The sequence below is a fragment of the Hyaloscypha bicolor genome (assembly GCF_002865645.1).
Source record: "Hyaloscypha bicolor E unplaced genomic scaffold K444scaffold_165, whole genome shotgun sequence".
Lineage (NCBI taxonomy): Eukaryota > Fungi > Ascomycota > Leotiomycetes > Helotiales > Hyaloscyphaceae > Hyaloscypha > Hyaloscypha bicolor.
The window spans coordinates 2,142,996-2,155,860 of record NW_020194667.1 but is presented as its reverse complement, the minus strand read 5'-3'; the positions used below and the strand labels follow the sequence as shown (position 1 = coordinate 2,155,860).

The window sequence follows — 12,865 nt, the reverse complement described above, 5'->3', positions numbered from 1 at the left end:
CCTTCCGGCGAGAGTCTGGCGAATAATTCTCAGAGAGAGCGGTGAGCGGTGAGCGGAGCGCAATTACAGTCCATGAGTATCGCGCTTGGCCATGTTTGAACCAAGCGTCTTCCAAACAGGTGACTTTCGCATAAGTCACGCCACAATCCGCCATTCTTCACCCTATCACAGGAATTGTACATGAGTATTAAATCTAATGAGGCAAACTTGCCGGTTGATCTCGCCGCATCGTTCCGTCAAGGAGTACTTATAAAAGAGACTGAAGGGGTAGCATTCAAGTTCGTCCTGAAACCACGGAAACCAAATATGAGAAGCCAGCATCATCACCCCTATCATACCTTGAAAGAATGGCACGCAGGTCAGAGAGAGAAGAGAAAGAATGCACGATGGGTACCGTATTCTTTGCGGTGGGAGGGTGGCGCATCTGTCAGAATTATCCCGCAGGTATGCTTGTGACACGAAGTGCGATTCGGAACTCAATCCGCTAACACTTTGTCATCAAAGATCTTTCTCTCTGGAATTGTAGCCGCATTGATATGTGGCGTTTCGCAGTATATGGGAGGGCAGCTCTCGATGCACTCTCCGATCTTGTTCCCCATATTCGGGTAAATTTGTTTCACTACCTTTCTCTCCTTATCATAGACCAACCTAACCCGATGTGATGCGAAGCTTTATCGTCGGCCTCGCCATCACATTTCGAATGCAATCGTCTTATAGTCGCTGGTGGGAGGGGCGGATACAGTGGGATAAATTATCTGCAGATTCGCGATCCTTTGCACGAACAATCTGGCTGCATGTGCCGCTCCCTAAGCCAGCAGAGAATACGGACGATATCCCTGACAAGGTGGAGGTGATAAGATGCGTGCACGCACTTGCAGTAGCCTTAAAACACCATCTTCGCGGGGAAAGGGACTGTGGTGAATGCTCCGACCTGGAGCGGCTCCTAGCCCATCTACCGAACGTAAGTCACCCGCCTTGAGTCCTCCAAACTGCACTGATCATCTTTGCTTACAGTACAATTATACGGCAACTAACCATCCACTAACTTTGACATTACACCTTTCATCAGTGGTCGAGCGTTATCGTCGCCTCTCACCAGGTGTCCTGGACACGCAAGTTCTCACCCACCTCCTAACTCACGTAGATGGTTTCACAAGCGTCATCTCGGCTTGTGAGCGTCTCCTACGGACTCCTATCCCACTGGGGTATAATATCGCCATCTCACGCATCGTATGGATATTCGTGTTCGCATTGCCGAGTCAGTTGTGGGGTGAAGTCGCTTGGTGGAGTGTCGCTGTGACCATCATTACGGCATATGCCCTCTTTGCACTTGCTGAGGTGGGCCTAGAAATTGAGAATGTGAGTTTGCTTTTGAAGGATAGTGAAGTCTCTACTAAAGAAGGGGTTCTTGCTGATCGTCGCATATTTTTAGCCTTGGGGAGAAGGACCGAATGATTTAGACCTGGATCGGTATTGCAATTTGTTACGCTTAGATTTAGATGATATTTTGGCCCATCCCCAGGACAGCAGTTGTGGCAAGACATACCTGACAATCGGAAGCGGCGGGGTACTAGTAAATGTTGAAGATAGTAATGGGACGGCTTGCTAGTTGTATAGAATATGGGCGAATTATTTCTGGACGAAAGAGACTCAAGTTTAATATTTACAAAGACTCCATCAAAATACCAAGACAGATGACATATTAAAAAAATCAAGGATCAAGGATCAAGCAAAAACCTCCTCCGACACGGCAGCTGGAAGATAAAATCATTGTGGAAACAGCGAAAGATAAGACAACTAGGTTCCCCTCTGGTCCCGTTTAATATAGTGGAGCACGCACCCCTTTGAACGAATCTCTTTTGCTGATATTAAACCACCACGCCTCAATCCGTTCGCCAAAGCTAAAACTAGGCACCGCCCCGCCAACCAACCTTCCCAGAGACGCAAAATCCTGGATCCCAGTTGCTCCTGTGCCCCACAAAGTGTGGGATAACCAAGGCACGATGTGGAGATCCGCAGCCATAAGCTCTTCGCCTGCGGCGTACGAGAGCACAAGTAAACGGTTGAGCTTCTCCACTCCCTCAGCAAAGGCGATGCATCTTATTTATCACAAGGAATAACTGCTCATGCGCAAGACTGACCTCTGTCATGTATAGGTAATAGAGAGTTCCATTTTCGGCTGCGTTGGGCCCGTAGAATGGATTATCTGGGAGCTGTGTTCCGTATTTCTCAGGTTTAGCTTGGCGGTTGAGCAAAAATGATTTGCACGGACTTGTTTTCTTGAATTCAATCTCTGTTTTGTTGCGGGCTTGCAGAAGGATTAGGTCGGTCCCGACCTGGTGTGAATGGACGAGGTCAATGAGTTGCTGGACGCGCTCCTTCACGACGGGGTCATTTATAAAGAGCTGGTGACCTGACATGCGCTGAGAATCAAGATACTAAAGAATATCGCGGCTGCAAATAAGTGGACTGCAAAGGGATGACACAGTCAGAGACGGTACAGTGCCATTGGGTTACAAAGCAATTTACTCTAGCTCGAAGTTGTCGCCATTTACGGTTGTTCTTCCAGCATGAGGAGATAAGACACTTGTTTAAGCAGCACTTACCGAGATTAATTTCCTCAGCATCAAACTCACTTCTATCAAAACCCCCTTCTTTCCGGCTTTTGAATAGAGACAAATAAGAAAACATTTGGAGGATGGCAGATCTGTGCTTCGTCTGGTCTGATCTGATACTGGACCAAAGACTATCTCGAGCGAGGTAAAAGCCTCGCCGTGAAAAATAGGCGGGGCTACATAGCTGGGAGCATGTCCCCGGCATTCCCCAGCCTGTGGACGAGCAGCATGGCTGAAGCCAACAAAGATGGGGATCTGAGCAAAGAAACCATCTCCGTACGGTCGGAAAGAGATCATTGGTAACACTCGTAGATCACGAATCTAATCCCATGGTGCCGAACCCTTTTGCGACAGCATTGAAAAAACGCATCCAAGTTTGTGCCCCCGAAAAATCTTCAAATCCCTCATTTTCAACTTTGCGCGGGATGTCTCCCCCTGAGTGGCGCTCGCTTAAACCCGCCCCTTGCAATCCAAAAGCCCCCGGAGCCCTCCTCGTGGTGGACAAAAAACGCGGCACTGAATTCTCCATGTCCCAAGTCACGCTGGATTAATTTAACTAATTTCCATGTCAATATCCAATCGAATTAAAGGACATTTAAAGTATACCCCGTCCCCTACGTCTGAGAATCTTAAATTTAGAATTTATTGAATACTTTAATGTCCAATGTTAACTTGGGACCGGGATTCAGTGTCACTTTTCTTGTCCAGCGCAAGGCCCCTTACTCGTTATCCTCCACTCATCACTTCTTGACCCTTCGATTTCTGTATCGAGAACTGTTGGAACTTGAAGCCCATACCCGTCTCTTTAAATCTAAAGATTATGATGCTTTATCTGATCCCCAATCGGCCACCTCAACTCCGAAAACTTTTTAATTGGTTAACCAGATGTTAAGATAAGCTTTTGCTTATTCTGCCATATTAGAAATTCTTATCTCCAACCAGAGTTAGGATGCCAGGAACTTCCCTGGGGAAAATTGGCATATGAGGTGTTTAGTCCATAAGGCGAGCAGCTGAGACAAAAGTAAAACCAAAGGGGTGGTGGGGCGGAAGCGGGAAGATCAGGTCGATGTGGTGGGTCCCGAGGCCGTGGTTCCAAAAGGCGGGCTTGCATCATTACGCGGATGGCTTGGGGATGTGGAAGAGAACATGGGGCGAAGTTTTTTTTTGACATTGAGATGGCGAGTTTGCGGTATTTTATTGAAGAGCATTGCTTTTAGAAGTGGTGGGTCGAGCAATCCGCAGAAGGCTTCGCCCCTGAAACAGCCTTGGCAGACCAACTCTTCCCTCTTTCAGTCACGCGACATGAATCTCAGCCCATGGGATTAATAGCTCAGCTATCGTTTCGGCTCTGAATCCCACTCCGGGAATTTAGGAAAGTCATGCATGTGTATCGACCGGGGTGTCCTCACGCTCGGCACGGGCGGGATCCCCTCCTTTTCTCTACCTGTCAGTACTTACAGGCATCACGATCCTAGATAAGAAATCTCGAAACCCCTCCCAACCAGTCACGAACTGTTGTGTAGCCTTGTATCTTTCTTTTTCTTTTTTCTGTGCGTCATCGAAAATACACTTGCATTGCCGAGCTAGATCTCGTTCTCACTTCACGTTTCCTTTCTTCTCTGCAGATATTTCACAGCCAAACGGAAAGGTTTCCAGCCTTAGGGCTGCCTTCTATAGAGAGGCATGGCCGGGAATTCTGATGTAGGATTTCTATCTCCGTGTCCTGAGAGGGCCGAGCCGGAGTGTGGATCGAGTATTGATCCTTGGATCGTTCCTTGATAGCCACTTTTCAGAAACACGCAACAGGTGATGACGGAACGCCAGGGAGATATAAGACAACCCCGACCACTCGAGCACTCAGTCCTCCTATACAGTTTGTGAACATCAAGTATTATCCAACACATTTCCTTGAGCATCTGAATAGCCAGAAGGTCGACAGCCAAATATGTCGTACGGATATACCGGTGCACCAGCGCTGTTCAACGGCACCCTTCCAAATGGCGGCGATTCAAGTAGGTTCTCTCGTAATTATCGACAGTCTCGTTCAAGGAGAGCTGACTGTGACCAGGAACAACCAATTTAAACCAATGGTACCAGTCCGGCGACGTAGCATACATCCTCGTCTCCTCCTGCATGGTGCTCGTCATGATTCCCGGCATCGGCTTCCTCTACTCCGGACTCGCGCGTCGAAAATCAGCACTTTCCATGATCTGGGCTTGCATGGCCTCCTTCTCTGTGATAACCTTCCAATGGTACTTCTGGGGCTACTCCCTCGCTTTCTCGTCGAGTGGGACCAGCGGATTTATTGGGGACTTGAACCATTTTGGATTGATGAATACTCTTGGGGCACCAAGTCCAGGAAGTCCTTTAATACCAGAGTTGCTGTATTCGTTTTATCAGATGATGTTTTGTGCCACTACCGGAGCTATCGTGACAGGTGCTATTGCAGAGCGAGGAAGACTGGTGCCTATGATGGTTTTTATCTTCATATGGGCGACGCTGGTGTACTGCCCGATCGCATACTGGGCTTGGAATATCAACGGCTGGGCGTTTAAGTTTGGAGTTCTAGATTATGCCGGAGGTTAGTGTCGTACTTCCACCCGGAACCCACACTAATTGAGAGAGAAGGTGGACCAGTCGAGATCTGCTCTGGTGTCTCGGCACTGGCATATAGTATGATGCTTGGGAAGAGACAACAGAAGATGATGCTCAACTTCCGACCACATAATGTATCCTTAGTCACACTTGGGACGATCATCCTCTGGTTTGGATGGTTGGGGTTTAACGGCGGAAGTGCATTCGGCGCTAACTTGAGAGCTGTTATGGCGTGTTGGAATTCATGCCTGACAGCGATGATTGCATCCATTACTTGGGTGTTGCTTGATTATCGCCTTTCAAGAAAGTGGTCGATGGTTGGCTGGGTACGTTCATTTGAACTCTTATTCAAGTCTGCACTTACTGACTTTTCCCCAGTGTTCAGGTTGTATCTCTGGCCTCGTAGCAGCAACGCCCGCATCAGGCTTCATCCCTCCATGGGCATCCATAATCCTCGGTGTTGTGGTCGGCTTAGTATCCAATTTCTCCACCAAGGTCAAGTACTTCCTCCGAATCGACGATAGTATGGACAATCTCGCCGAGCACGGCATCGCCGGCATGGTCGGCCTCATTTTTAACGGATTCTTCGCTGCAGATTATATTATCGGGTTAGATGGCGTATCAACGGGACTAATAAATGGGGGATGGCTCAATCATAACTGGAAACAACTTTACATCCAAGCTGCGTATGTTGTGGCATGTACGGCATATTCCTTCGTCGTGTCTGCTGGTATTGCTGCAGTTGTGAATTTGATTCCAGGATTGAAGCTGAGAGCAAGTGAGGAAGCTGAGTTGCTGGGCATGGATGATGACCAGCTTGGAGAGTTTGCGTATGACTATGTTGAGGTGAGGAGGGACTACCTTGCCTGGTCACCTGCAACGGAGGACAATGACATGGAAATGATTGAGGCGGTCGATGGAGACAAGGAAAAGAGTGACACGTTGAGGATGAGGAAGGTTAGTAGTAGGACTGTTGGGGCTATGGATGGCGAGATATCGCCCTTACCACTGATGGGGTCGGAGCGATGAAATAAATAGCGTAGTTTGGGAGGCGAGAGAGTGGAAATAATTTGTCGCCGTACAGCAAGCGGAAAAGTACTCCTGCGAGCATTTGGCAAAGAGACTGGCTTGTACAGTAGGAGTTATAGGTCATGGGATACTAAGAGGAAGGCGTTTAGGTACCAGCTTTCTGCAGTTGTGTTTACTGGAAGTAGGAGCTACTTACTCTCTTCGTCAAACACTACGACACCGTTGATCAATGTATCCAAATGTGAGTCTTCTTAAGGGTGAATTTGTCTACGATTTCTTCATCCGTCATATCCCAAAGTTTCCAATATCTCACCTCTCATCCATCCCCAGACAAAACAATCCCCCTTCAAATTAAAATGAGTCGAGTCGTCTTGACACTTTCCCAACAACACTGGTACATTGCAACCAAATAATATCGCAACCTTATCGCCCTCCTTGACCCAGAAAGGAGCGATTCCCATAAATCCATTGTCCGTAACAATAAAACGCCGTCCAGACCTTTCGGCTAGGGATTGCCTGCGCTGTTTTGTGGGCTTCCCCTTTGTCTTTGGTCCAGAACAAATGGACTTACCCTCTCTCTGGATCGAACTGAAATGCATTCGAACCATTCCCGATAACTATCCTCTAGAAGTCCCGATTCACTTTCTCCTCAGATACATTTTCCTCCAAATTATGACCATGTCCCAACGCAATGAGATACCAGTCGTGAGAATTCCCTGTCTCAGGCGAGATGACAGTAATAGTGTCCACTAGCATCCCACATGTTACTGACGTTCTTCAACTCGTCATCTCCAAAAATGGGGAATGGAATTTTCCCAGGGGATTCTTCGTTTCCCGCACCAGACGGTACATAGTGAGGCTGCTATTATCCCCTGAACAACCCACATTCGGCTGAAATAAGGCCGCTGGAGTAATCGACAGACAACGGCCCAAAGACGTGCCTTCCTTCTGCTGTTTTAGTGTGTGGGAGACTTGAACCTCGAACAACATCCTCCAGGGATTCTTCTTCTTCCGTGACAGGAGACGAATTGGAAGCTTTGTGTACCAAATCGGGCTCCTTTCGGCTCCGTGGTTTTCCCACAAGCTCTCAAAGTATTCGAACTCCTGAACACGGCAGCCTCACCATCCTCCAAACCCACATACATATCCGTTGAGTGGAATCCATTCGCGCCAGCAATAAAATACAACGCCAGATCACTATCTTCATCTCCTTCTCCAACCCACACGAGTACGCCATCTAAATTCCCATGTATCTGATGCATCCGCGAAGCTTGTCTGCTCTCTCTCGCACATTTCGTTGATCAATACAAATTGCATTAACCTAAATAGTTGTTTTGGTAATACCACTGCAAAGACTGCGCTAAGTTTCCTCTAGGCTCTTCCGGATAGAAATATTATCCTATGGAGTGTGAGCTCTGACGTCACATCTCCCGTTACCCAGGTATATGAGAGACACCGGTATGCAACTATTCCGCACACCGACTGGTGAGCGAAATGAGCGTATAGTGGTTTGGTACAGTTTTCAGCAGGCAGGAGAACCACAAGACGTATTTCCCATGCAAGGAGGTCGAGAGGAACGGATGCATGTGGAATTGCGGTAATTGTTTCGTCGAAAATGAGCTCCTCGTCCTTGAACGTTTGAAGTGGAATAAGGAAGTGGGTCAGTGCATCCATGCACCAATGTGATGGCTTTTGACCACGCCTTTTGGCGACTGTGATTTGCCTTTCCTTTTCGATGATGCCTTGTTCCTAAAGTCCTTCCATGAAGTCCGGCATGGAGATGGCAGGGCAAACTTTGTTGATTACCCAGAAGCAAATCACACCAATACGCAGATCTAAAATTATAGTGGTGCCCAACAAAAGATCGCTCTGATCCGCCCTTTAATTTTCCTAACCCTAAGTCGTAGGAACTGATTCTGAAACTGAAATCCTTTCTTCTATCAAATCTAAAAGGTAAAGAATAAGGCCTTGCTATTTTTGCACTTCGCACGGTTTTCCTATCCGAAGGCGCGCGGCGTTGAATACCGTCCAGCTGTTATGGAGCCGAGGTCTCACGCTGGTACAGCAGAGGCAGAAGGTATGGGGGCAACAATAATTGCTCGACTGAAACTAAAGAGAGAAGAGGAGAGTGAGGTTCACAACTCCGTATATGTACAGGTAGTTCACTAGCCTCATGCATCCCTCCGCACCAGTAGCTAGGTACTGCGAGGCCGTTACACCAGCTGCCAGTAGCTGAGAGATACCGAAATCGCTAGGTTTAGAAAATTGCGCCAAATCTCAACGGAATGCCCGAAACTCTTTAAAGGTCTTTTGCATAATAGAAAAGGAGGAGATCTAAATTTCGCGAAATCTTTACGGTAATTAGATATAGGGGGGAATTATGAGAATTTCTGTATTGCGAGGGTCAAAATTGTGCCCGTCCTGGCTTAGTGTATTGGGCGAATTTTAATGTCGCTCGCCTTCGTACAAATTTTGGTGTGTTTGCGTATTGGTGTACTTTGCGTATTACACTCCCTCACGTGAGCCTGCTGAACGATTAACCTTGAAGTAATCTCGCTTAATTATGGCAGTGGACGCCACCCCCTGTCTGCTCAGCCACTTTACAAGGTTTATTCGATGGGACTGGGACTGGACCTTCACCTCGATGGCCACCGCGCAGTGTGTATCTTAACACTTGACTATGCACATGGATTTTGATCACGTGTATCCTGAACTCTCCTGGTCAGCCAACAAATTTACTTAAAGCTATCAGATAATCGCGAAATATCTCTCGAGAATCGAGGCTTGCATATTGAACAGCATAGCCGAATTGGTTAGAAATCAAGCTTTTTCGACAACTCATACAATTAAGGTTCTCGAAACATTGTTTTGAGGGGCAGTTCGTTAGGTGGTTACTTGGCCTGGAAGCCGAGTCCACTCGATTCGAAGCGCTCTGGCATTGTTAGGTAGCCTCTCTGGTTTTCTTGTACAACCTCCCGTAGATAACAATATAATTTGAATTAGCCCGGGAAAACCCCACATATTTATCTGGAATTTGACCGTTTGCATACGTATATCGAAGGAGTAAGTGTATATCTTTTAAATATTTCAACAGGGTGTTATATCAAATTCCTACCAATTCCTCAACCATTCTTGAACGAAAGATATCTTACACCTCGCCCTCCAGTCCACTCCTGTCCTCCAAGTCCTCAAATCCCCCATCAACGAGCATTTTCAATCTGCAGTCACCGAGGGCCTCCACCAAGTTGCCCGACGAAGGGCTGCCTATCTTCTGTAGGGGATTAGTGGTAGTATCCACTGGCGGTATTGAAGAGGTCGATAGAGGTATCGATATCCAACCTCAAGCTGCCCAAGATACCACTAAGAAGCCCAAGGATCAAGCCCAGGAGCCCGTCAATAGTGAGAATGAGCGAGCCCGAAATTATAGTGATCTGGAGGCTGATTGAGACAACGATATTGACGAAAAGGCTAATCACAGCTCCATCTATTCACAGGACGAAATAGTTAGTAAAACACCAAAGGGAAGGAAGAGAATGAGAGGCAGGATATAACTTGCCTCCTCCACAAGAGTTGTAAATTGTGTTAAGCAGGGCCGTTAGAAGGTTGACTATGTTGATGAAGACAGGAACACTGTCTTGGATGTCTACTTGGACAAGGACTTCTCCAGTAATCTGTCCAACCAAAGTGACGATGAGTGCAAGGATTGCATCGAGCTCGACGAGGATAGTTGCGGCAACCTTTTCTTCTTAGTTTAGAATGAATTAAAGGAGTCCTGAACTCACATCCACGGTAATAATGCCCCCGTGGTCATGGATGTGGTTATCTGCATAGAAGTTGTGGTGAGCTGATGGAAGGAGAATTGAAGGGGAATTTGGGACGTACTGATGTAATCGCAATGTACCTGCACACCGCTGTAGCAACTACGAGCGTGATCGCCGATAGTTGTACGCTTTACTAGCACAGTTGTGGCGCCTGGCTCTGCAGTTGGGGCAGAGGCGGCTTTTTTAAGTCAACATCAGCGAGAGTATTGTCTTGGGAATGGATAGAATTTACCAGGTGCAATTGCCATGGCCGCAAAGGCGAGGGATGTGAAAACCTTTCCGAGAAGCATTTTGAATAAAATTCGAACTTGGGAAGCAGATTCGAGAAAGTGAACAATTGATTATTTTGCTCGGGGGAACTAAGGGGCTGTGCAATTGAATAGACCTTGAATGGAGGTTGCAAGTGAAGGGAAATTCAAAGGTTCTTATAGATTTTCCTCCCAAGTGAGGTCCAGCAGCAAGAAACAGTGATTAATCACGGGCCGGCTGGGGACGTTCGGCTCAAAACTCAGGGGATGTGAGAAGTCCAAAAATCGAAAAATCAATACTCATGTTCTTGAGAAGTCTAAACTCTTGGCAATATTTCAAAGAGTAGAGATCTGCAATGGCGGCGCTCAGGGATGCAAGTCCCTTACTACCCGTACCCTCACTCGCGGTTCCCTCCAATCCCTTACTTCCACCCGTAGAGCTCTCCCTTCCTTCCCGCGGACCCCCCGAAGCCCCATTCAGGCCCGCAACGCCCTCTTGCGGATCCCCGTACCCCACACTCAAGTCCGCAGAGCTTCCCCCCTCCCGCAGGTCCTCCCGGCTCTCGCTTGCACGCCAGCTTCATCCTAACCCAGTATTCGCGGTTCGTCACCGCTTCATATACCTCGTTCCAAAATTCTCGTTCCTTGCACTCACTCGCACTTCTCCTTTGCCTTTAACACCCGTTCCTTTACCTCCTTCACATCCTTTTCTTTAAAGCCTTCTCCACTATACATTACACGGGTACAAACCACCCCTCGTATCCCTCTTGTAAAACCGGCTCTCCCTTTCGCTCGCGGTACACTTCTCGTAATCAGGCGTGGCACCCGGCACAAGAGAGGACTCGATTCGGATTCCGATCCAGGGGGAAGTCGTGCACCAGCCGGATACGCTGAAACAGTGAGCAACGGTCTACTGAACGAGCCCACCATGGGATCTGGCTCCTCTCTTGGCAGCGTGTACACAGGGATTCGGAAGTTAATGAGACAAGGCAGGTCTGGCACTCGTAGCAGTACCGTGGGCAAGCCATTGTAGGAAGCGCACAGGAGGAGAACTGCAAGTAAGGGAGAGGGAGCGCTCGGCGTCTAGTCCAAGCGAGAAACGTGAAACCGGACTTTCATCATTTACCCCACTAAAAATCTGTGCCGCACCCTACGAAAAAGGAAAGCACTAAATGTTTAGTACCCATCGCCCATAATTTAGCGATCGTGGCCCTATAATTTAGTAGTCAGAAGCCTATAATTATAGCGCTCACACGAGACTCGAGACCCGAGAAGTTCGCTTTCTACTTCTTACCATCCACTCCTCACCTTTCACTCCTCACCTTCCACTCCTCACCTTCCACTCCTCACCTTCCACTCCTCACCTTCCACTCCTCACTTTTCACTTCTCACTTTCCACTTCTCACTTCTCACTTTCTATGTCTCACTTTATGCTGAATTTGTGTTCGAAAATTGTTTCCCTTGACTTTGGATCATTAAACAGTGGGATCTAGATTGTCCAGCGATACTCGAACAACTCCGAACGCCTGTATGTTTTCCGATCTGAGACAAAAAGCTGGAGGCGTTTCCCGAGAATCCGGAGCAGGAAGTTCCTTTACGTAACTCCTGAATATTGGCGCTGGGAGCAAGGAACACCTAGTTTAGAAACATCTACTCCTTGCTGAGCGCATTTTTCGCTCGGGGCTGATAGGTCGACTCTAATCACCTCGAGAATTGTGATAAACTCCCTACGCATTATGAAGCATTACATATGTACGGATTGATCACAATTGCGATTTGAAAGACCCTGAAATGTTAAATTCAGTTAAAAGGTGCAAGCGACGCAATAGAAGACGAATTTAATTAAATCTACTCAAATCTTAGGTGCAAGATATGAATCATTATGAGATTTCCAGGTAGAGGAGTCGTCTAGCCCGGCAGCTATGTGGTAGAGCTACAAAAACACAGAGGCCAAGCGGAAATTATAATCTCGTGGCTGATATTTCCCGACGTGGAATGCTGAGCACAATCTTGTGGCTTTCTGGTGATCCCGTCTGTTAGCAGCTGACTCTCCCCTTTTTCAGGTTCCACCATCCTGACGCCCGCTTCACTTTCTTACCCGAAACTCTCTTCCTAGCTAATGCCTTCTCTTTCCATTTTGGCTCCCCTTCACGGGACAAGGAACCATAGAGTGATACGCCCGTGCTCAGTTTTATCAACATGAGAGACCGCCGAAAGATCAATAGTTTCAGTAGAGAACTTAGACTTATTAACATAGAAGTCTCGGGTAATTTGTAATTCTAAATAGTTGCACTATTTTCCTCACTTCCTCGTGACTTCTGCTAGGTAGAGGTGAGGGTTGATTATGTGCCTAAGAATGTATAATATAGTGCGCTGAATTATGGAATACAAAGGAGAAATGGTTTGATATCCTTCCCGTCGCATAGGATACTTGAATGGCCTAGGACAAAAATGGAAAATAGGTCGTCCAATCTACAGTCATATAAACCCCAAATGGCATCGATGAAAGAGAATAAACGATAAGAACAAATAATACACATCGAGAAATAATGTATAA

General features: G+C 47.3%; 4 protein-coding genes across 4 annotated transcripts; 3 read left to right on the top strand and 1 right to left on the bottom strand.

Moving 5' to 3' along the window:
• K444DRAFT_200583 (UPF0187-domain-containing protein) lies at positions 1–1,786 on the top strand. Its single transcript, XM_024870992.1, has 4 exons — positions 1–444; positions 505–605; positions 670–961; positions 1,015–1,786. The coding sequence occupies exons 1-4, from the start codon at positions 181–183 to the stop codon at positions 1,453–1,455; spliced, it is 1,098 nt and encodes a 365-aa protein (XP_024730008.1). The 5' UTR covers positions 1–180; the 3' UTR covers positions 1,456–1,786.
• A 2,774-nt stretch (positions 1,787–4,560) lies between these two features.
• K444DRAFT_542164 (ammonium transporter) lies at positions 4,561–6,239 on the top strand (the record flags this gene model as incomplete). The annotated part of the gene is made up of 4 exons (XM_024875853.1): positions 4,561–4,627; positions 4,684–5,196; positions 5,241–5,536; positions 5,589–6,239. 4 exons carry the CDS (start codon positions 4,561–4,563, stop codon positions 6,237–6,239), a joined length of 1,527 nt encoding a protein of 508 aa, XP_024730007.1.
• A 3,281-nt stretch (positions 6,240–9,520) lies between these two features.
• K444DRAFT_636002 (uncharacterized protein) lies at positions 9,521–10,350 on the bottom strand (the record flags this gene model as incomplete). The annotated part of the gene is made up of 5 exons (XM_024883944.1): positions 9,521–9,670; positions 9,887–9,976; positions 10,022–10,062; positions 10,122–10,238; positions 10,293–10,350. 5 exons carry the CDS (start codon positions 10,348–10,350, stop codon positions 9,521–9,523), a joined length of 456 nt encoding a protein of 151 aa, XP_024730006.1.
• A 237-nt stretch (positions 10,351–10,587) lies between these two features.
• Positions 10,588–11,330, top strand: K444DRAFT_619768 (uncharacterized protein). The gene has a single exon (XM_024881570.1). It carries the CDS (start codon positions 10,665–10,667, stop codon positions 11,022–11,024), a length of 360 nt encoding a protein of 119 aa, XP_024730005.1. The 5' UTR covers positions 10,588–10,664; the 3' UTR covers positions 11,025–11,330.
• The last annotated feature ends 1,535 nt before the right edge of the window (positions 11,331–12,865 follow it).